Raw genomic sequence first — 22,701 nt, 5'->3', positions numbered from 1 at the left:
AAAAGCTATTAAGACCAAGTTGCAAGATGCCATTGTTTGACTGACAGATTATCAGTTTAGTAGATTCCAAGGAAGAAACCAGTTTGCCTGCCCACAGGTAGCTGGCAGTCAGTGAAGTTATGTTCTCTGTCACTCCCATTCATGCATCCTTCAAGAGCTGGATACACATCTTTTCAGGGCTTGTTTTTTCTCCTTTTGCCCAGTAGTGCTAAATTCATAACTACTGCTAAAAAGTTTAAGTGGATATTATTGAATATAGCAAGGCATTCCATAATCAAGGGTAGAATTGCGATAATATTTTGAGCTCTCTGACACATTTCATGTTATTTGTTTGAGAATGAATTCAAGAAAACTGCCTGACTGACTTGAAAGAGGAAGGGTGAAGTGGCGTCAAGAAATCCCCAGTCAGCAGTGATGCACTGTACTGCGTCATATGGAGTCCAGGGAAGGATGGATGAGTCACATTCTTTGGAAATGAGCATCTCCGAAAGGAATTCCACTGGTTTCCTGTCCCATACAATGAGGTCTGGGGAGAGAAAGAGCCAAACGGGAAATGGCATGGCTGCAGGTGGAGGCTTGGATGTACATGCTGCAATACAAATGGGCCATTAAAATGTTTCCATTGTGCTGATGGCTTTCAAATAAGGTAATAATGTTCTTTCCTAATAAAGGGGGGGAGGGGGGGGTTGTTTCAGTTCACGTTTCACTTCAAAGTCATTTGAAACTGGAACAGTAAATGAGTTGCTGGTGCAAAGGCCAGTGATTACTGTCCTGTCACCTTATGAATATAACTGAAAAACGATTTTACAGCACTTATGAATGATTACATGAACAGTTCATATGACTTTGAAATGATGTCATATGAGAGCTATTATTTCACGGCACACACACCAAGTCCTTTTATGGTTCAAGTTCCTCATTCAGCCCTTTGTGAGCCGAGTTCTGCGGCAATAACAAAGCAGTGATCTGAATCCTTGATCCTTGCTCGGGGACTGGGCTCGGTTATGTAAGCCCCAGTCAGGATCTGACAATTCGGAGCACTGGGGGTGTGGGGGGGTTTGAGCCAGCTAATTCCTTGGGAGAGTGTTGTTAGCCTAGACCATTTGGGGAGCTCTCAAGGGAGAGACGTTGCTCCGGTCTCTCATCAGGCAGATGACAGAACGTTGCGTGCTCCGCATACTGTACTCATCTCGGCCATGATAGCCTCGCTGCACAGGCCATATCCCTGGTTCATTTACTCATTGTCTGATAATAACAAGTGTCTCCTTTCTGCTATAGTCAATTACATCTTCATTAGGCTGCTAACTCAGTAAAAACAAACCAGCATTGTGCATAGAGATATTAAGTCTATGTGACATTTATTATCAGGATGCCTGAGTCTATAGGTGAAAGCTGCAAGGGGCAAAACATGGTCTTTATTATGTCTTCATCTCCTAAGACCATTCTACTGTTTCATGATAATATCAATTTATTTCAATTTATCAGCTAATGAACTCAGTTCATCCATCATTTTCTCTGTCTGTTATCTAGATAAACAAGGCGACTGGCTGACATATTGCCCTCTTAGTTTCATGTGCTGCCAATCAATTGCTAGTCCCATAGTAATTAACAGATAAACAATATGGAGGTTGTCCCACATGGCAAACTGATATATTATATCAGATCCCACTGAAAAGCAATTCATCTAAAGATGATAACGGTACAGCTTAATTAGCTGCCAGTGATTTTTCTAGTACAAATGACAATGTGGATTAGAGCAGGTAAGCGCTAAATGTGTCGGCAATATCAAGTGCAGGTCCTGATATGGAGCAATTGGACTGAAATATATTGTAGAAAAACACCATGGGAAACAGGGAAACTACACAGAAGTGAGTCACAATCAAAAGCCTTTCAGTTTCATCTGCACTTGACCATCATTGTTGCGGTTCTTCCTTGCAGCTCCTCTGAAAACAGGATGTGCCCTTCGTTGTGAAACTTGAGGGAAGTTCCTTCGCGTTGAAGCAAACTTTGTTTGTTACATTCCTGAACAGCTGTGGCCTCAATCAGTCATCCTCGCCTTTCTCTAAGTGGAACAGACAACAGAGGAGGAGCAGGTTACCCTATACTACCCCTGTATAATTCCCTATTGTTTGAACACTCTCGATTTCTCTTTTTGTCTCTTCATGCTCCCATCTTTCCTCTCTATTGTACAGTATGTCTCCATCCAAGTTTTAAGTTAATTTTCTCTCACTACTCTGTCCCTGGAGCATTACCCTCATCCAACCAACCCCCCCCCCCCCCCTGCCCTCCTCCCTTTCCCTCTTCCCCTCTCTCCCAGTGCCAAGTCCCGGCCCGGTCAGCAGGGTTAAATGGTTGGCCAGAGTTCAGAGGAGGGCTGAACTCCCTGAACAAAGTGTCTTTTAATGAGACATAAACAGACAAGGAACAGTATGTTAAATGTTCAGCCTTCCTTTCCTTTGGCCGCCGCCATTGAAACAATGTCTAAAACCAGGTCCGCCCAAGCAGTTTACCCACAAGGCCACTGGTATGGATGATGGGTCATATCAACTGTCATGGGACATTAAGGGGAGAACAATGACAATTCAATGAAGCGCCAACTGTCTTTGTTCCAAGACAGAAAAACATTAGACTGTCTAAGCTTTCACCACCAACGCTCTGAAAACATCTGCTACGCCTGAGATTCCAGTAAGCCGCATAACACATAGAAATGGTGTGACAATTGGCTATTGGTTACTTCCTGATTCTGCTCCATGCTCACCTCAGCTGTGGTATTTAAAATGTCTCCTTTAGCAGAAAAATTCATTTTGCACACATCAGCCGGATTATACTGCTGATGTCAGTCAATGTAAAATCACAAGTCACAAGTAAAATATCACAACTAGAGCCTCAACATTCACCTCTGCCTCGTCTGTTTCTCTAAGCCTTGTTGCTTTGACAACAGGGAGGAGATACCTGTAGACTTATATAATGGATGACATCCGTTAGGACTGATGCTGCAATGAAATGGCAGCAGAAGATAAACATTTGGAACACAGCTATGATGGATAAGACAGGATCGGCAAACTCCTAAGATTCTCTTTTACAGGCAGAAACTTGAATTTCCTTCCTTCATTCGGATTTATGGTAATACATTACAGCAGATTCCCCCTGACAAGAATTACTAACCAAACACTAAATGACCATTGTTTTACTCTCAGCACAAATGACGCACTTCCCAACTTAAGCTGTCTTCAGCCGGTGTCTGAGCTAAATTTGTGGGTTTCCTGATTCTGTGGCAGAAGTGAAACTCAAAGCATAACCAGAACAGGCATGCAGGAAGCAGAGGCACAAACAAAGAAGAATGGGTGAAGGGCTGCACAGACATGTGGTGTGACACTAGCACCATCCAATTTTGGGGATGGTGAAAGTGTGTGCTCATCGAATGCAGTTTGTCTTCAGTACTGTCAGGAGTATTTTTTAGAACACCGAAAGGCTTTCAAAACTGTCACCCGTGAGATGTATATAGAGTCAGATACGGTCAGCGAAGCCAGCGACTGAAATGAATCTGCAACCAGGTTACATTTGCTTGTGTATTTCAAAGTATAATCAAGTAAAAAAAATCAAATGTGGTACCAAGTACAATCAAAAAGTATCTTTATTGATATGTGCATTCTTCTGGTCTACGTGCCAATAGCTGTACAACACTTTACAATATGAAACAAGAATATTAACAAGAACTGTACACTGAATAACTTCAGAACATAAATGGCATTTGGTATCACACAGCAGATCTGAACGCCTCCAACTCAATCATGGGAAATTTGTTTAAAACTAAAAGAGCTTAATATAATTGACAATGAGACAAAAGGCACTTCCTTTAACAAATATGGCAGTGAGGACTTCAGGCCCTTTACTGGCGTGGCATTTAAATGAATTTCAAATGTGGCATAAACAAGCCCTCTGTCCCCTAGAGAGCGTTCTCTCAAACACCCTGACAGATGGAAGCTCTGTCTAGTTCCTGAATATGTCACACATCCTGGACTTGATGCTGCAGGGACGTCGTCTTGCTGAGTGGACGCGGTGTTGCCAGGGGTCTGATGGTGTTCTTGCGTTTTGGAACAGAATGCCCTTTTAATTCCTGATGTTAACCTTTTCCCCCGGAGCAGCCAGGGGAGCGTTTGCTCCCTCAGATCTGCTCTGGTTTAGATCTGCCTGTCTGCTCGGCAGTAGCCAGCCACGTCGCCCCTGGCCTGTTCTCCCCCCTTCCACGTGCTTCTCTCTCTCTCTCTGCTCACATCTCTGTCAAGGAAAGAAAACTACGAAAGCTTAGTTGCTAGAATAGGAGAAAAGGCACACAGGCATATAAACACACACACACACACACACACACACACACACACACTCATTAGCGTGCAGAAACCTTGTGAAGATGCCGGGGGAGTTATGATTCATGCGTAACAGCACTTCTCTGTGCGTCAAGCGCACTGATAGCACCGGATGCATGTTTTGTGTTTTGTGTGTGCGTGTGGCCATGCATGTGTGCATGGGCCTCTGCAACACCACTGCCTTAGCGCTGATAGCAAGAACATGGTGCTCATGTAGTCTAGTGTGCTATTATCACTGAAGGGCGTGTAGATAGCCCACCTGAGTCCCCAGACATGGCATTTACACACAAGAGGTGCTCTGAGATAAAAGGGAGGGGGAACTACAGGGTAGAAACGTGGCGACTACTACATGCTCTGTATCTCAATGTGTAACAAACACACGCTCTGTCAACGTCTCAGCTACCATTACTTACTGCAGCCTGCTGGTTTGTCAGCTTAAGTGCTAAAGGAATAAAGAAAAGATTGACTGATAGGGGGTGTAATTCTCTTAAATACGCACCAGCAAGTTCCCGGTCCAAGCTGTCGATAAAACTCTGAAGTTCCCTTGTGTCTCCCAGCTTGGCTGTAGAACGAGGATAGAAAGAAAAGGAATTTGAGAGACTATGGTGGAAAAAAAGAGAAGAGCAATGGAACATTTCTGTGGAGAAACGCAGCTCAGTTCAGTGGTATTTCCTTTGGACCAAAAGCTGAAAGCTAATCTAACTCGCAGAATTACATATGGAGCAAACTGCTTTTGGACTGGCAAAACAACATTCTCAGCTTCTTTTCTACAACATGAGATAAAACTCATCTTAAGCTGTATAAAACCCTGCAGCTTGACGAAACCCCATGGAACCCAGCAGGATCTCTGATGTAACTATCTTTAGGTACGCTGTGCTAACAGAGACAGAGTGATTGACACCTCCTGTTCACCTTCCAATGTTTTCATCCATTGAGATTTAACATTACTCTGTCAATCCACATGCACCAAAATACAGTAGCACTCATTCACTCACACACACACACACACACAAGCTACTCCCACCCCTACATAAGAGCACAAATAGCCCCTGCAGGGGAACTGGGAGGGGGGCAGTCACAGCAGCCAGACTTTGTTGTGTAAAAACAAAAGAGCTCCCATGTTAATGTAGAGGTTTTTTTTTGTGTGGCGACGATAGTGATCAGAGCAACAGTGATAGCGATCACTGTAAGAGCGAGGGCTATCTGGATGAAGATAGGCTGATGGAAGCCTCTAGTACCTTTCGGTGCCAGCGTTATGCCTGCTGTGTGAAGCTCCTCCTCGCTGGTGTTCAAACTGTTTCCCAAAGAAGCCTCGCTGCCTGGGGGAAGGCAGAGAGAGAGACAGAGAGAGGGAGAGAGAGAGGGAGAGAGAGAGAGAGAGAGAGAGAGGGAAGAGAAAAGAGAACAAAAGAGAAACACTGAGGCCAGACTATCGAAATGATCAACAACAACAACAACAACCTAACACACTCCAGGAGCTGCTCATAATGATAATAATATGCAATAAAATGAAGGTAAATGCCTGTTCACTGTCGGTGACTCCCAAGTGTGAGCTTTTGAAACTGGGCTTGCCTGATGAAACGCTGGGGGGTCTGACTAGTTTCAATAATGACCACACATGGGACCAACAAAACACAATTGCTTCTTTTATCTCGTAAATATAGACAAACACAAAACAGCAACAACAAAAGATAAGACAATTAGCGAAGATAGCTTATAGACCCGACCATAATTGCGGTTCATTCCACTACCACAGCTATTGTTACGAGCAAACAGCCATTTTAATAAATACGTCCAGGGATGTGTCCTCTTGTACCACTAATTTCATATGAATGAAAGGTGTCAAGCTGCAGTTGTGTGGGCTGATAAAAGGGGGGGGGGGGCCTCGCCCAGCGCCTGTGGGGACTCCACACAATCTCACTCGCCAGCAACTGATGCACAAAACAATATCTTCCCTTCCTTCCTCTTTCTACACAGTAAACAAATGTTTTCTTAATCACAGCGATGGTGGAGTCACACTGTTCTAGGGGCGACTCTAGTCTGTTACTCACTGTAGTCTGAGTCCTCGACTCCACTGTCATCCCCCTGCCCGCTGCGACTCTTGGCCTCCTCCAGGACCTTGTGGTAGGCGGAGGGTCTGCTTTGGGACGGGGCCCTCAGCTCCTCCACCACGTCCTGGAACTCCTGCAGCAGCTCGCCCAGCTCCAGCTCCAAGTCTGCAGGGGGAAAATGTGACAGTGTGGTTGGAGGGAAATCACTTCATTCCACTGGAAGACAAACTTAGGGTCGTCTAAGGATATTTCAGAAATAGCAATAAAGTATTGATAGCCTATAAAATATGTTCCGTAATCTAATTTTAAAACAATCGACAAGGGGAGTCACATTAAAAACCCTAACTGAAATCAGGGAACTTAAAATAGTGTTTGTTGAAATAAAGAAATCTAAGAGTATCTCAGTGTTTTTAGATATTTTTTGAGATGGTGAATAACTTATAAATAATATATCAATCTTCTGTGTGAGAACAAAATGAAATAAAATATAAGCCAATAGCCTATAAAGTTGAAGTGTGTATCAGTGGGCTATATCAGAACCAACTGGCTGTATGAAAAAACTTAATAGCCTATAATAAGGCATGTAAAACAGCTAATAGCCTGTAAAACACCTGGTCTGTGTATTCTAAATTCTATGTTTCAGGCTGCAGTAAAGCAACATTTTAGGCTTTTCTTTAGGCTAAATGCAGCATCATAAAACCAGGGATGCAGTGGAGGGTAAACCCACCTGAACTGAGCTTATCCACATTTTTTTATCATAGAGTTTACCGCCTTATAGGCTGACATAAATAAGATGAAATGATCCCCGTGGGGGAGCTAGGCCGTTAGAGTAGCAGGAAGTATTAGGATACAGCAAGAACAAGAGAGAATAAATAATGACATAGCTAAATGACGTTTCTGTAAACATACACAACCGAAAATGTCAGCACTAGAACATGGTAAGAAGCAATGTATGAATGAAAGTATGAAAAGGCACAGACTACAAAAAGAGTGTGGGGAAATAGCAAAGAAAACACACTGAAAAATATATACAGTGAGAAAATATATGAGAGGAAAGGGAGAACACGAGGTAAAACAATATGTGAAGTTACAGCATACAGTGCAAAAATGTACAAAATCTTTGACATTAATTTAGTATAGTTTAAAGTAAGTAGTATCAAACTAACATGAAGATAGACTAGGGATGAGGCAAGATAATGATTTTGAGGGGGAAATAAACCAAATAATTAAAATTGATTTGTTTATATTGGTGGTTGTTTTCCATGATGATCACTGACACGAGGTCATAGTCATAGTCACTGACACGAGGTCATAGTTTAGTTTTACTACATCACTGAACTAAAATGGCTCGAGTAGTCTTAAGACTCACCTGTAAAGCTCTCTGCGGACATTCTGGAGGAGTGGAATAAAACACAAGGCTGCAGTGAGTCTGAATTCACAGCGAGTTCAAGCTGACAAGCGGGGCTCGGGGTTTATTATAAAAGCCCTCCACGCCCGCTCAACTAGCGGACTGAACCAGCCAATCACTTCACAGAACAGCCTCTGAGGTTTACTGTAGCCGGAGAAGTGGGCGGAAAGCTACAGTAGGTAAAGGAAAAAAAAAAACTATGAATGCAGCAAAACGTAATGGGACAGGAGGACAGAAATAGAACCTTATGCAACCGAGGTCGCTATTTCTAGGCCTACACCTTTTTCCCATGGCCCTAAGAAAGAAAGAAAGAAAGAAAGAAAGAAAGAAAGAAAGAAACAGACGACGGCCATTCATTATTCTTGTCTTTTATTTTTTATTATTATAAATGTACCTATTAAATGATTTTACCCTGTATGTGAAGCGTCTTTGAGTACCTAGAAAAGCGCTATACAAGTCTAATGTATTATTATTATTATTATTATTCACAGCCTGCAGACATGGATCGTATCAACTGGTCGTAGTCTAATTGCCCATATTCTACTGTCGAAGTATCTAAGTGGGAGGAAATTGATCACAGGTAGCCTGCAGTTATCGTATTGGAGTAGACTTTCTTAATAACACGACTAGGCTGCTTCAAAAACCTATTATTTTACGCGTTCTTATATTCTTTAGAGATTTATCCATACCTGTACTTTTACTGTTTGATTTTTTAGATAAGTAGTGAGTACAATGGGATTTATCATAGTTAAACACTGTCATTCTGAGCTTCACCTCCTGTGATTGATACAAACTTGTTGATATCCCCAAACATTGGAGACATAATGACCAATTCAAGTGGGCCAGGTCACAACAGGTAATCAGGTAATTTCGTTGAAAGTAATTCAATCCTTTAGTATTTTTTTTACTGAGCTACTTACATTTCCTTAGAGAATTTTCTGCACATCTTCCTGACGCTGAATGAAGTCAAATTCAATTGTACTTCCTCTAGAAGAAAATAAGCAGCAGAATATTACCATTGCGCTACCCGCGGTCGTAACGAAATCCCCTATTCCGGCGACAGAGGGCACTCATGCGCAATTTCTGTTGGAGCTCCCACAGCACAACAGCGAAACGAAGGTGGGCTATATCACCAGATTCGAGTTGAAGTTACCATGCATGTTTACCTAGAGAGGAAACAATATTAGTAATTTACATATCTAATTTGTTGTAGCCTATATGTTCCTATATGAATAAAGAGAGAAATATTAAATATTGCAGTTCAAGGCATAGGCCTATGTGTATTTATAAAGACCTACTCAGCTCTAGTGGTTAGACAGGCTCCTGGAAATTTAGATAACAGTGGCCAGTGATTGATAGTTCATTTAAGTCTACGGTGGTGAAAATGAAAAACACAAAAGCAATAAACAGTTGACAGGTGTTTTGGTAGCCTGCTTATTGTTTGTAACCACACAGATTCCTTACTGTGTCCCACCTTCATAATTACACACAGCATACTTGCAAACAATAGCCCCATGTTTACTTGTACTTTACTTCAAAGAACTAAAACCACAAATGTACAAAAACTTGCTTTAAACTAATGCGGGAAAACCTGTTGTACTGACTTGTTCTAGCGTGTCAGACCGCCTTGAAAGGTTAAGCGTTGTAGGAGGGGCATGTAATGAATTCTGCCTTCAGTGGTACAGGTATAGGTTCCTTCTGTCTTCAGCATTCACTTACTGGCGGGGAACTTGGGTAACATGTGTGAGGGCTAATGGGCCATGGGACTCCTGATAATATGAACTTGGCTGGACTACTGCAGGTCAGTGAATGAAAAACAATACAAGGATTATCTGATCTTAAAAAAAATCTCATTACTGTCACATGCTAGAGTGCCTTTTTGATGGAGGGAAAAGTTAAACTGTTGATTGTATTTCTTTGGTGTCCATTTTTATGAAAAACAAATCTAGTAAATGTGTAATGTAGCTGCAGTAGAATTGGGAAGTCCTTGACTTACTGGGTTACAATACTATTTTATGCTAGGGATAATATGAAAAATAATACCCATTCAACACCTCTTTAATGATCAGGAAATGGACTGATGAGAATATTTATGAAAATGTAGAAATATGTGAAAATGTGATTATTGCTTAGTAACACCAACATGTTTTGTTTGTTAAGTGCTGTGGGTTAGAGTAATCGGCTCATGAAGTGAAGGGCATCACATTACTCTGTCTGCACACACTGTCCCCGCTTTTAAAAGAGCTCACTGAGGCATGAATGCTGAAGTTTAATCTTATCATTATCTGTGGAATTTTCTATACTATATCAGGTTCAAGTGTAACAAAGAAATCAAAGGGAGTCCAGTCATGACCGATAACATGCTGCTCCTGTGCTTTCTTGCAAATTAATGCTCACTGCTTGTTTTCCCCCCATTAGATGCTGGTTATGGTCCATGTCAGGCAGATCATATGTGGCTCTGTCCGGTTTTCCATTCCAGAGGAACAGGAGGCCGGCATTCTGGTCGGGTCACTTAGTAAACACTTCTCCCCTCCATACCAGCTCCTGACTCAGGAGTACCTGTGGATGGATAAAAACACGGGGAATTTCTACACCACTGAGCAAAAGATGGATCGCGAGGCCCTCTGCCCCGAGGAGACAAAAGCTGAGGAATGCATTATCCCACACAATGCCATTGTGGGGCCCTCAGGAGACCTTATACAGTTTCCTGTGATCATAAAGGATATCAATGACAATCCGCCTCATTTTGAAAACAGTGAGATTCACCTGAGTGTGTCTGAGGACGTAACTGTGGGGACCAGTTTCCTATTGGATGACCAGGCCCAGGACAGAGATACTGGTCGTAATGGAGAGTTGCAGTACCACCTAGAAGGTTCTGATGGGGTTTTCAGTTTAACGGTGGAAAAGGGTCCTGTCATTATGCTGGTGGTGCAAAGAGCTCTGGATAGAGAGACGCAGGACCAGTATCAGATGACTCTGGTGGCCACTGACTGTGGCTCGGACCCTTTAAGTGCTACAGTGACTCTGACTGTCAAGGTGACCGATGTTAATGACAACTGTCCAAGCTTTAGCTCTGACAGCCCACGCAGTGTCACCATCCCCGGGGACTCCCCCAAGGACAAGGTGGTGGCTCAGGTCAAGGCGACAGACCCAGATTTAGGCCCCAATGCTGCCATCGTTTACTCCCTCAGTCCCAAGGTCTCTGAGCGGACCAAGAGGCTCTTTAGGCTGGACAGCCACACCGGGCACATCAGACTAACACAGGACCTCCAGAGTGACAGCTCCGAGGAGCTGGTGTTGAAAGTGTTAGCTAGCGGCCATCACTGCCCCCCAGCAGACACTCAGGTAACCGTATCTGTGCTCCCCACGGCAAGCCAAGAGCCGGCAATAAAGATCGGGTTCATAGCAGAGCATCAAAACCAGACTATGGTGTTACCAGAGAACCAGCCCCCCACTGTCTTGGCTGTTTTAGAGCTTGGGGGGGACAGCAGCTTTAAAGGCACATCTCTTACCATTGAGGGAGAAGTGCCTTTCATATTAAGCCCGCAGAATGGCAAATATCTTCTTTCCACATCAAAGCCTTTAGACTACGAGATGAAAAGTGAATATCATATTTCTGTGGTGGTGCATAGCCCATCAGCTGAAGGATTTGTGAGCACACGCTCTAGGCGAGAGATCACAGTGCTGGTGGTGGATGTCAATGATAATGCCCCACGTTTCCTCCAGTCTCACTACCAGCTGGAGGTGGAGGAAAACAACCAGCCAGGGACGTCACTGCTGAGGGTCACAGCTTCAGATGCAGACAGTGGACGCAACGGCAGGGTCAGCTACAGGCTGGGCAAACGCACATCTACCATCTTTAAAATGGACCACGTGACAGGTCAACTGTCTGTGTCAGTCTCACTAGACAGGGAACAGCAGGATGTGCACACACTCACTGTGTTGGCAAGAGATAGCGGCTCTCCTCCCTTGGAGTCAGTTGCCACAGTATCCATTCATGTTCTGGACCAGAATGACAATGCACCAGTTTTCCTAACCCCTCACTTCATCTTTTTCATCCCTGAGAACATACCACCGCTTGCCCAGGTGGGTAAGGTGGGGGTGGCAGACCCAGACGAAGGGGAGAACGGGAACGTAGACGTACGTGTTGTAAACAGCAGTGGACCATTTGTTGTGGACAACACCCAGGGGACGCTACGCTGCACCACAAACTTGGACCGAGAGACAGATGACCGCTACGAACTACACCTGCTGGCCAGCGATAATGGCCGCCCCTCTGCTTTGACCTCCACTGCCAGGGTAACTATCTTTGTGGAGGACGTCAATGATAACCAGCCAAAAGTGATCCTTCCCAACAGCAACCTGTCCTGCCTGATCGTCTCTCCGGCAACCATGGCAGGCACCATGGTAACAAAGATCTACGCCATTGATGAGGACTCAGGACTGAATTCGGAGATAACGTACACCATTGCAGCACGAGAGCCAGCCCAGCACAGCAGCCCCTTCCGGTTGGACTCAAGGTCAGGGAACATCACCTTGGCTCAGAGCCTACTAGGGAAGGACCTGGGAATGCATCACCTGTTCATCGTAGTCAGTGATGGGGGGAAACCAGCTCCGCTCCACACCACTGTTTGGGTTAATCTACTGGTCAATGAGACCATGGAGCCCTGCCACCTGGACAGTGTGCCCAGGTCTCTGCCTTACAGATTGGCACAGACGCCCTCAGAGGCACCCATCTGTGAGATGGAGGAAGGGGCTTCAAGATCTGCTCAGCTGATACTGTTAGTGGGCCTGGGTACGATGTTGGCATCCATCTGTCTGTTTGTGGTGACAGCTGTTTTGTACCTGAAACAGAAGAAAAGACGTTCACAACAGAACAAGAGGGGACATATTGAGGAGAATGAAATTCCACTCAGGCTCAAAGAGAAATATCACTCTGATGAGTAACAGAATAAAGCAAACACTGTGTAATCCTTGTTTGTACAGTGTCAAGTATGAAAACAGCCTGTGAATTAAATACATTTTCAATATTTGTGTAAGGCTCCATGTATTTTCATGCCTGAATTCTTTGAATTATTCTGATACACAATGCAATCACAGATTTATCAACAGTAATCGCAGCAATCTGTAAAACTGCAAAATACTGTGGAAATGAAGTTGATCTACTTTACCAAATTTGATAAACATTCCTCTAAGCAACCAGGAAATAAGGTAAAATCTGATTTGATGAGTCAGGCGTTTGAAGTTGCCTGCACATTTAGACTGTCTTGCACCCCTTCAACCATCTTCCATGGATGGCTGAGTGTATGCAGGTTTTCATTCCAACCAAAGACTACAGCAGATGATTTCACTGATTAGCACACCTTCAACCAGAGAGGAGGAACTAATCAGTGAAATCACTTGCTTTAGTCTTTGGTTGGAATGAAAACCTGCATAGACTCGGCCATCCATGGCACACGGTTGAATACCCCTGATGTACATCTCATGTAAAACAGTAAAAAAAAATATATTTTGATATAGGTATCTGGTGATATCTACAGTATTAGCCACCATAAAATAGAATATATCACAGCAAGACGTTGCTAAAAGAGCAGTAACAGTCATTATCTATAGGGATTACTCTCCATGACCCCTGCGGCGAAAAGAGAACACCAAGCTGTGGGGCTGAAGACTGAGGTAATGGTCCGCTAAGCTGATTGGGCCTTTCTCAGATTTCCCACTTTGAGTGATGGGGAGTCTAAGGTATTTAGACACACAAAGGGGTTTAATGTTCCTCTGGTGGGGAGGTGATGAAAGTCTCTCAAGGAGCAGCTTGGAGAAGGCCACTGGAGGGGAGAGGGAGAAGGGCCGTGCGGACAGGTGAGAGGCAGCGGAGGCAAGGCACACCACCATCTCAAGTCACGGCCTCACTCCTGTTACCCGATAGTGCCTCTTCTCACCCACACAGTGTTGGATCTCACCCAAAGCCACAAAAGCGACCATACTGTACCTAGTAACCCAACAGGCCTGCCGCTTTGATGACAGATGTTTGGTCTGAAATCACACTGTGTTCAAAGCAATCCTTTACTCAAGGCAGTTTGCTCTTTGTGTAACTGAAACAGTTGTATGCTGAGAAACAAATAAGATATCAAACCAGGTTAAGTGATACATTAAGTATGAATGAGTCAGGCTACAAGTTGTTTTAATCTTACAAATGCATGAACATACAAACAAAGAGTTACACAAAGAGGCCAGTCTCTTTATTGTTTCTGTTTTTAAAAAGGGAAATGTTTTATAACCCTATGGAAGGTTCCTTTCCAAATACATCTGTATTTGAAAACCATGTACAACAAGCATGTACAACAAGCTGGTTAACGCTTCCAAACACTGGTGAATATGGCTTGAATAACATGAGTGCCGTCCCTCTGAGATAGCTGCTCAAAAATCAGATGAATAATCTAATTGTATTGTATCGTGAGACTTGCTACGTTAATAGAGAAGAAATTAAGAGTTAAATTACAAAGTGAGATATCCACCATTGAGAAAAAGTGGCATCTAGTATTTCAAAAAGACTGACAACATGAAATTAAAAGATGCAGAAAAAATATTTGATATTAAAACAGACTAGGCCTGTGGTATATATATATATTTTTTTAAAGACAGATGTTATGTCCTTGGTTGACAACATTTTTTCAGACTGGATCCTCAATATTTTAGAGATATTTAGACATTCAAAAGTCAGTTTACTTTTCTCTAAAATTAATAGGTATAGTATTTTGGAATTAAACTCATCTAATGCCTATCGCTATAAACATGCTTTGGCAGGCGAAAGCCTGCCATCTACTGGACAAACAGGAAGCCAATTCTAGCTCTTTATTTCTGGTACTTGGCCAGAGGGAGCAGATGAATCAGAGGATAGTCACTCTCTCCTCACAGTCAGGTCGTCTGAGACCAGCGACGTCTCTCTGCTGGCTCTGAATCCTGTGCATGCTGCTCTGGTCAATATATACGAATTTACAGCACATCTTTTTAATCACATTTACTATTCTGAAGCTTAATATTTGATATTGGGGTGTGGGGTTTACTGAGTTGATATGAACAAAGAAATTGGCACTGACCCAAAAAGCCAGTGGATTATTTCAGAGATATGTCTACATCTCTGGGTTAGTTTAAGATCACAAATGGCGAAAAAAAAAAAGACTCATGGGATTAAAAATCCAAATTTGTCTTTTTCTGTTAAAGAAATTCACTTTATTGGTGTTAAAAATACCACGAATTGTCCCTCAGTTGTCAATACCAAACATTACAGAAGTCAGTCAATAATAGATGCCATCTACATCTTTTCTAACCCTGGAGGACATCGCCCGACTGTGTGTTCACAGGCCTTAATGTTTTCCAGTCACAATCACCTTCCCTGTTCATGCACATATGCGGCATCTCGCCTCCTTCGGTCCCACAGCCTATCTGCATGATCCATGAGCTGCATCTCATTCCTTTTTATTTATCAAGCTGAAAATGCTGCCACTCCAGGGGGAAGCTCTTAAAAACAAAAGGCCTTGGCAAAACCCTGGACTTGTTTGCCCTACAGAGGCTTGAGATGACCAACACACGGCAGAGGTAGCTGGAAATAAAAGATGTGTTTTTTGCCACTGCTCTCTTATGCAAATGCGCGATGCTGCTGCTTCCCAACAATGAACTAAGTAAATTTCTGCAAGCGCAAGAAACCTTGACCTCCTCATTATTCTCCGCCTTGAACCCGGGCCCGCAGTTCATTGAAAAGCGACATTGTTTCTTTAAGATCGGACTTGCAGTCATCAGCGGGTCTGTCCATTGTTGGGGGAACAGAAAGCGAGTTGAGACTGATATACGGGGGCCGAAGACAAGTTGCGCATATTATCAGCGGACCAGCTGCAGTGCAAGCAGCAGTAGCCAACAAGTCCTGAACGCATCCTTCCAGACATGGGTAAGAAAACCAGCCAATGGCATCTACCTTTAATTTGCTTTTCGCAGATAGACTACTTCATACTATCAAATCTGCATTTCATTTTATGTGATTGCTCAATGATATGAATAGGTCTGTAAGAGGGCATCAAAAGTTATTACGGTTTTTTTTTTTTCTTTCAGTTTAGAGGTCGGCTACTCACCGGCTGATGCTCCACTGATATTATGAGATTTATTTCATGCTTGAGATGGCAGGGCTACTTTCAGAAGAGCCTTGTCGCATTTGCTTTCAGTCGCAATCTTTCTCAATTTCAAAGGGCCGAACTTAGCCTCAGCTATGCATTTCTTCTGAGAACTAGGGCTATATTTTCATTTGACTCGCAACCGAGAGACTGTAGACTTCCTTGGTTCAGAGAATGTGCTTCACCTGTTTCCTTTGGCTCGTGATGTCATTAAGCGGGGTTAATTGGTACTGGCTGTATCAAGGCAACAGGCGCATGGTCTACCACTGCAGATTGTTTCATGTTTGAAGTTCTGGATAATGTGCCCAAGATGGGGCTACTTGTACTTCTTTGGTGACGATCAGACATGTATTTGTGCATAGCTATATATAATTAACATGTTTTTTTACTTACTTTTCTTCCTTCCCAAATAAATAATACTGAACGAGTATTAAATGGAGTTTATTTGCTAGTTTGCTAACATGTTTATGTAGACTACCTCTTCCATGCTATAGTATGATTGTGCAATCTGGATGGCAGACTGATGGCACAGTTGGTGTCTCTTTGTCTCTCTCTCTCTCTCTCACACACACACACACACACACACACACACACACACACAAACAAACAGCAAACAAGTACATGTGTCCAATTAAAGAGCTCTCTACTTGCCCCGCCCACCATCTGTGCTTACTGTAATGGTACCAACCACAGTCTGTCTACTTCCATTGTGTGTGTGTGTGCGTGTGTGTGTGTGTGTTTGTGTCTGTGTGTGCATGCACGCATGCGTGTAATGGCACACATGCACACAGTTGCATTGTTTATTTATAAATTTGCTTTTTCCCCACTTCCAACATAGACAGCACTTTCACTTCCTTGTTCCTGTGGCTCTCCAAAAGGAAATATGAGTGTGTGTGTGTGTGTGTGTGTGTATATAGTATATATATGTGCGTTTGTGAGTGTATGCGTGTCAGGCATAGAGGTGCCTCTGGCCTTTGTTTGCTTGACATTGGTGGCCCTTGTACCCCCATGATGCTGTGGGACAAAGCCTGTTGTCTCTGCAGTCACAAAAGCAGCCTCTCTCTCTCTTTTACTCTGTCTCTCCTCTGTGTCCTCCCCCTTTTCTCATACTCTCCATGCTGGGCCGTGAATGGAGTCAGGGTGTGAGCTGGGGTCAGTGCAGTCAGTGCAGGCACATCCCCATGCCCTTGGCCCTTGGCATCCATTCAAGCAGCACATGACTATGAGGAAGAATGCACAGCTTTAGCAGTACCAAGTGAGCGGACCAGTCCAACTCGGGGAACAAAGTGTTTATGGCTGCAGCTGGATGCATAGTGACATAATAGCATGGTCTCTGCCTTTATGGGATGTTGTAATTCGGTCCACATTAACACTAGACTACAAGTTCAAGTGTCCTGGTTGCTCAGTTGGCTGAGACACATACCATGCACTTGCAATGTGGTTTGAAACCAACTTATGATACTGCCTATACCAGCCCATCTTCCTCTCATCTTTTCTGTTTCTCACTCTTCAAATACTCTGACGGAAACATACAGTAGATGATTTTTCTGTGCTGTCTGTCATATCAAAACGCATCAGTGCATAATGTGACTTTCCGTGGCGTTGTGTCTAACAGGTTGCTATGACTGCTGCATGCGCTGCTTGGGTGGGGTGCCATACTGCTCCCTGGTAGCCACACTGCTGTGTTTCTCTGGCATTGCCCTCTTCTGCGGTTGTGGGCACCAGGCACTCACTGAGACAGAGAGACTCATCGAGACCTACTTTGCCCGCAACCTTCAGGACTACATCACCCTTGCCTACATGTAAGTGGTCCAAGTTGAGCATTCCCATCATTAATGAGCAACCTTGAAGACCATTTGGATTTCTCTAGTAGACGATATCTCTATTCAGATCAAAATGGTTCTATCTATCTATTTTAACTTGTATATTGATTACTTTTATCATTTTCCTCCTTCTCCTTCAGCATTCAATACTTCCAGTATGTCATCTACGGTCTGGCCTCGTTTTTCTTCCTCTACTGCATCGTGCTGTTGGCTGAGGGCTTCTACACCACAAGTGCTGCCAAACAAACCTTTGGAGAGTTCAGGAGCACCATGTGTGGCCGCTGCCTCAGCTCCACGGTGAGAGGCCAAAAACGGGACTAGTAAAGGGGCTCGGAGATTGTATGGGATTAATACACATATCGCTCCCTGGTGGGTGCTGAGCCGAAAATCTTCAGGCTGCTAAAACCTTTGGGGACATGCGAAGATAAGCATACAGTGTGTGTTTGAGCAGTGCAGCGTGCTGCCTATATTTAACACTGGGGAAAGATGTAAAAAAAAAAAAAAAAAGTTGAGAGTGGATGGATGAGGAAGAGAATAGTCGGTGAGATAATAAGGAAAGCTAATCAGGGAATAAAGTGAATGCGGTCGTCAGTGGGTACTAAGTGAGTTAATATAAAACGGACTGAGCTGATGTCTTATGTGCATCAGCTTCTTGTGATCATGCACCCAGATGTTAACTCTGCTTCCTCCTTCCTCCATGTGTAGTTTATAGTGTTGACGTATGTACTAGCTGTGCTGTGGCTGTTGGTGTTTGCCTTCTCCGCCCTGCCCGTCTACTTCTTCTACAACATGGACGCCACCTGCTACACCGTTGAAGTTCTGACCGAGACCCCGGCCAGTATCAACCAGCTCTGTGTCGATGCCAGGCAGTACGGTGAGGAGAAACCCCGTTTATGGCAATCTCTGTATTCCTACACTACCAGTCAAAAGTTTGGACACACCACATTTTTGTTTATTTTCACTATTTTCCACATTTTAGAATAATAGTAAAGACATCAAAACTATGAAATAACACAAATGGAATTGTACAATGACCAAAAAGTGTTAAACAAACCAAAACTATCTTATATTTTAGATTCTTTAAAGTAGTCGCCCTTTGCCTTGATGGACAGGCAAAGGCTTTTGAAAGAAATTCATACATAAGCATCAACTTCACTATTTATGTTTGTCTAAGAAACAAATTTCAAGCATTTAAGCATAAGCCTTTAGATCAAAATGGCTTTAAGATCATGAAAAACTTAGTACATTCAGTCTGGTGTGTCCAAACGTTTGACTGGTAGTGTATGTAACTGGCATCTCACACTAAATGTATTCAATTCATCTTGGTCTGTAATTAAAGAGAGAATTGCTAATAGAAATGAAATCTTCAACAGGGTTACTGCCGTGGAATGCGGTGCCAGGAAAAGCTTGTGGAATGACTCTGTCCACCATTTGCAAGACCAGAGAGGTGAGTGCCAGTAAAATGATTCAGGTCCTGCCATCAATCCACAGTATATAACTCGCCTGACATGAACTGAACTAGTCCTGTTATCGTCACTGACTCTGCTCTCTTCCTCTCAGTACCGAATGACCTATGACCTGTACATCGCTGCCTTCGCTGGTGCGGGCATCACTCTGTTGGCTCTGGTGAGTGATTATGCCTCGGCTGGGGCCAGTTTGGCTGCGGTTCCGCGCCGGGGTACAATAGTGTTACGGCTCATGTGACTCGGTGACGCTCAAAGTGTAGGCGGCGAGGCATCTCAGGCCTCCATGACTGATGACTTTCGTACTATCGCTCTCTGTTCCTTCTTCTCAGCTGACACAAACATCATAATAGTGCCGTAATGTCTGGTGGTTTTCCAGCCAGGCAAATGGCGAGCCCATTATACTTGCATGCCCCATTACAGAAACTGTTATACGGAAAGAATCTGCCATCTAAATTAATGTCATTAGCAGTTAATCTTTTTTTTTTTTTTTTTCTTATTTATGGAGTATAAGGATGTTATGGGTTTATCTTCTCTTGAGTGCTGTTCTGACACTTTCTGTCTCCCCCTTTCCTTCCATAGCTCACCTATATTGTGTCAACCACCTATAACTTTGCGGTTCTACGGTATCTGGGCAGAAAGGGCATAGGGGCACGGTGTTAGGCTGGCCAGATTCCTGTCTGCTCTCTCACTACTGCTACTATCGAACACGGGGACCTAACGGGACGGCAGCACTTCTCTCCTACCACCTCCTCTCCACAGAGCCACCTGTGGTGTTGGCTCCGTGGGCCATGGACTCATTCACCAATCTGTCATTTTTCTCACCAGATTGTCTTTATATTTTTACTTTTCTCTTTTTGGAAGAATATCATTGAAATACTTATTACTAGACTTGCTTTTTTTTTTTCTTTTTTTTTGATTCTTTCATTTTCAGTCTTTCATTTCAATGTTTTCAGTGCTTGGCTATTTTGTTTTTATGTCACCAAAATATTTGTACATATTTGATTTTGCTATTTTCTGAGGTTAGTGTGTACAATACATTTTAGCTTCCCCATCACTCAAAATGCAAATAACACACCCCTAATACAATAACATAGGTAATAAATAACATAACCGATTTGTTTTGCAGCTAGAAGCGTTATGGGGAATAGGGATTATAGGTTACCATGGCTACCATCCCTCACATCTGGTTGCCATGGTGGCAGACAAGCATGCATTTGCAGTCTCACTCTGACCTCAGGACTTTTCTCACGGGCTTGAGAAAAGCCTCAACAATGGAGTCATGCCTGCTTTAAAAGCTGGCCAATAAGGGGCCAGTTGTGGGGGCCACCTGCACTAGGAGCCTCTGCCAAGGGTTAGATTACATGTCAAGGGAGAGGGTCCTCTGGACAAAGAGAGGGCGAGACTTCTCAAAAGCCTGAATGCAGCCCTTCTGTGACGGCAGCCACACACACAACACATCCACACACTGCTGCATGACCCCCCCACCCCCATCCAATAATGGCAGAGATGGATTCAGAGCGACGAGCGACTAAAGGAATTTTAGATTTGTTTGAGTGGTTTCTTTCTGAAAAAGAGACGTACTTGTTTAGTTGGTTTATACTGATCTAGAAAGGTCTGACATTGTTTTCTCTCATAATTTTGAGATGGCAAAAGTACTACAGGTGCTTACTTATCTAGCGACCTCATATTATTAGACCTAAAACACACTGAGGTGTGACTCCCCCTGCTGTTAATGCATGACTGAGGTACTATTATAGAGATAGGACAGCTTTGTTTTGTCTCTAATTCTGTAGGAATTTTTTTGTAGTTATTGTATAACACAATGTTTTACTTACTGTAGGTAAATTTACTGCTGATAATTTACACTTTGGGTATTACTAACAAAACCTTTTTGCAACATAATAAGTAGATTATTCAATTTGGTGGAAGCTTTACCCAGCTGTGAGCGTTGGTTTTGTGAAGTGGCAGCTGGCTGTTTGTTACATGTTTTCATGTGTTGGTAATATTTGATAATAAAAGAATATTCTTTTGAAGTATTCATGCAGTGCCTGAGAGAACATTTGTCTGTATGGCTCTGTGCATGTCTGGGTCTGCAGCGTGGGGTGTAACAGGCACTCCATCCCTGGCCCACTGCCACATCTAGGGGCCAAGGTGTTTTGTATTCTCTCCTCTTTTGTCCACAGGTGCACTGTTCCCTCCACTTGGCTGTGAACCAGGTGCACCTGAAGGAGCTGAGGCACGGGAAGGAGGAGGAGAGGAGAGGCTTTGACCTGTATGGGAGGCTGCAGAGGGACAGAGGCGGGACACTGTGCTTTCCCTACCCCGCAAACCTCCCCACAAACCTATCTGACACCTAGTGACAGCACCTCCAGCTTTGCTCTAGGAGCAATAATTACCATCACAGTTGAGCTGGTCATCCAGATGATACCAGTTTCTTGGAATTTTGAAGCACAATGTCGGCATTTGTTGCGCTGATTCCCTTCATTATTTTGTTGATGTTCTGATTAAAAAGTATTTTGTGTTAGATCTGAAGTTATTTGTAAGATGATACCAATGCAGTTGGGAACTTTTGTCTCCTTTTGTTTTTAAATAAGGTCATTGAACTGAGCCATAAGGGTTCCTGAATATTTAGTGCTCACTTCCCAAAATGTTGGTCTGTATTGAGCCCTGCCAATAGAATCTATACTTTCTGCATTAAGTTAGCTAGTATTTACTCAAGTCAGAGGTTAAAATATGCACTGACGTTGTCTTTGATCGGCAGATGGGATAAGAAATGTTTATCATTGGTATTTTGTCTTAACTTTTCTCTGCCTAGGCCTGATTTCTTAAATAAAGATGCAATGCTTGCTTGATATTCTTTTCATGAAGGGAAAATATGAAACTGTTAAATGTCTCCAGGGTTACCACACTCACTTGGACATCAAATTCAAACACTTTTCAAGGTCTTGGTGAAATTCAGACTGGCATGGTTGGGGTGAGACGTGACGGTGGTAAAAATTGGACATGAAAACACCTCATTTTTTACTCACTATCTTGTCAAGAAACCATGGAGAAATTATTAATTTTCAAACTTTTTCCATATCAACACAAATCTCCCATCACTGGGTTTTCCTCAGGATGTGAAGTGTTGATGCTAGTATGGAGAGCGGTCCAGAGAGCTCAGGCATATTGATGAATTTGGGGTGTTATATTTTAATAAAAAATCAAGAACTTTCAATTCCATCCATTAATTTTCAGAAACTTTAAAGCCTTATCTCAAATCCACAAACGTTTAAGGATTTTCAAGGCCCACAGGAACCCTGGGTGTTACAAGCATCAGCACAAAAAAACACAGTCAAGACAGTTCCTCCATTTGGTATGTCGCATGTTTTATTTGTAGCCGAGTATTGGATAGTATTCACCACTATGCCAATCTGCTGACACAACC

The 22,701-nt window shown here is 43.2% G+C and overlaps 3 protein-coding genes across 4 annotated transcripts; 2 read left to right on the top strand and 1 right to left on the bottom strand.

Annotated features, from left to right (window-relative positions):
* Positions 1-3,616: 3,616 nt before the first annotated feature.
* LOC139929970 (regulator of cell cycle RGCC) lies at positions 3,617-7,910 on the bottom strand. 2 transcript variants are annotated; one of them, XM_071923058.2, is made up of 5 exons: positions 7,785-7,910; positions 6,416-6,580; positions 5,603-5,683; positions 4,864-4,926; positions 3,617-4,295 (listed from the first exon to the last, which is right to left on the bottom strand). In XM_071923058.2, the coding sequence occupies exons 1-5, from the start codon at positions 7,804-7,806 to the stop codon at positions 4,282-4,284; spliced, it is 345 nt and encodes a 114-aa protein (XP_071779159.1). In that variant the 5' UTR covers positions 7,807-7,910; the 3' UTR covers positions 3,617-4,281. The 2 variants fall into 2 exon arrangements, with proteins under 2 accessions (XP_071779159.1, XP_071779160.1); XM_071923059.2 differs by having other exon boundaries at positions 3,617-4,278.
* A 1,635-nt stretch (positions 7,911-9,545) lies between these two features.
* Positions 9,546-12,828, top strand: pcdh20l (protocadherin 20-like). Its single transcript, XM_071923067.2, has 2 exons — positions 9,546-9,624; positions 10,242-12,828. Exons 1-2 carry the CDS (start codon positions 9,577-9,579, stop codon positions 12,768-12,770), a joined length of 2,577 nt encoding a protein of 858 aa, XP_071779168.2. The 5' UTR covers positions 9,546-9,576; the 3' UTR covers positions 12,771-12,828.
* Positions 12,829-15,761: 2,933 nt separating this feature from the next.
* plp1a (proteolipid protein 1a) lies at positions 15,762-22,028 on the top strand. Its single transcript, XM_078289020.1, has 7 exons — positions 15,762-15,765; positions 17,601-17,787; positions 17,949-18,105; positions 18,514-18,682; positions 19,182-19,255; positions 19,369-19,434; positions 21,458-22,028. Exons 1-7 carry the CDS (start codon positions 15,762-15,764, stop codon positions 21,629-21,631), a joined length of 831 nt encoding a protein of 276 aa, XP_078145146.1. The 3' UTR covers positions 21,632-22,028.
* Positions 22,029-22,701: the final 673 nt, after the last annotated feature.

This window comes from Centroberyx gerrardi, chromosome 16 (genome assembly GCF_048128805.1).
Source record: "Centroberyx gerrardi isolate f3 chromosome 16, fCenGer3.hap1.cur.20231027, whole genome shotgun sequence".
In the NCBI taxonomy this organism is placed as follows: domain Eukaryota; kingdom Metazoa; phylum Chordata; class Actinopteri; order Beryciformes; family Berycidae; genus Centroberyx; species Centroberyx gerrardi.
The sequence above is the reverse complement of the archived record's forward strand: the minus strand, read 5'-3'. Positions and strand labels throughout refer to the sequence as shown.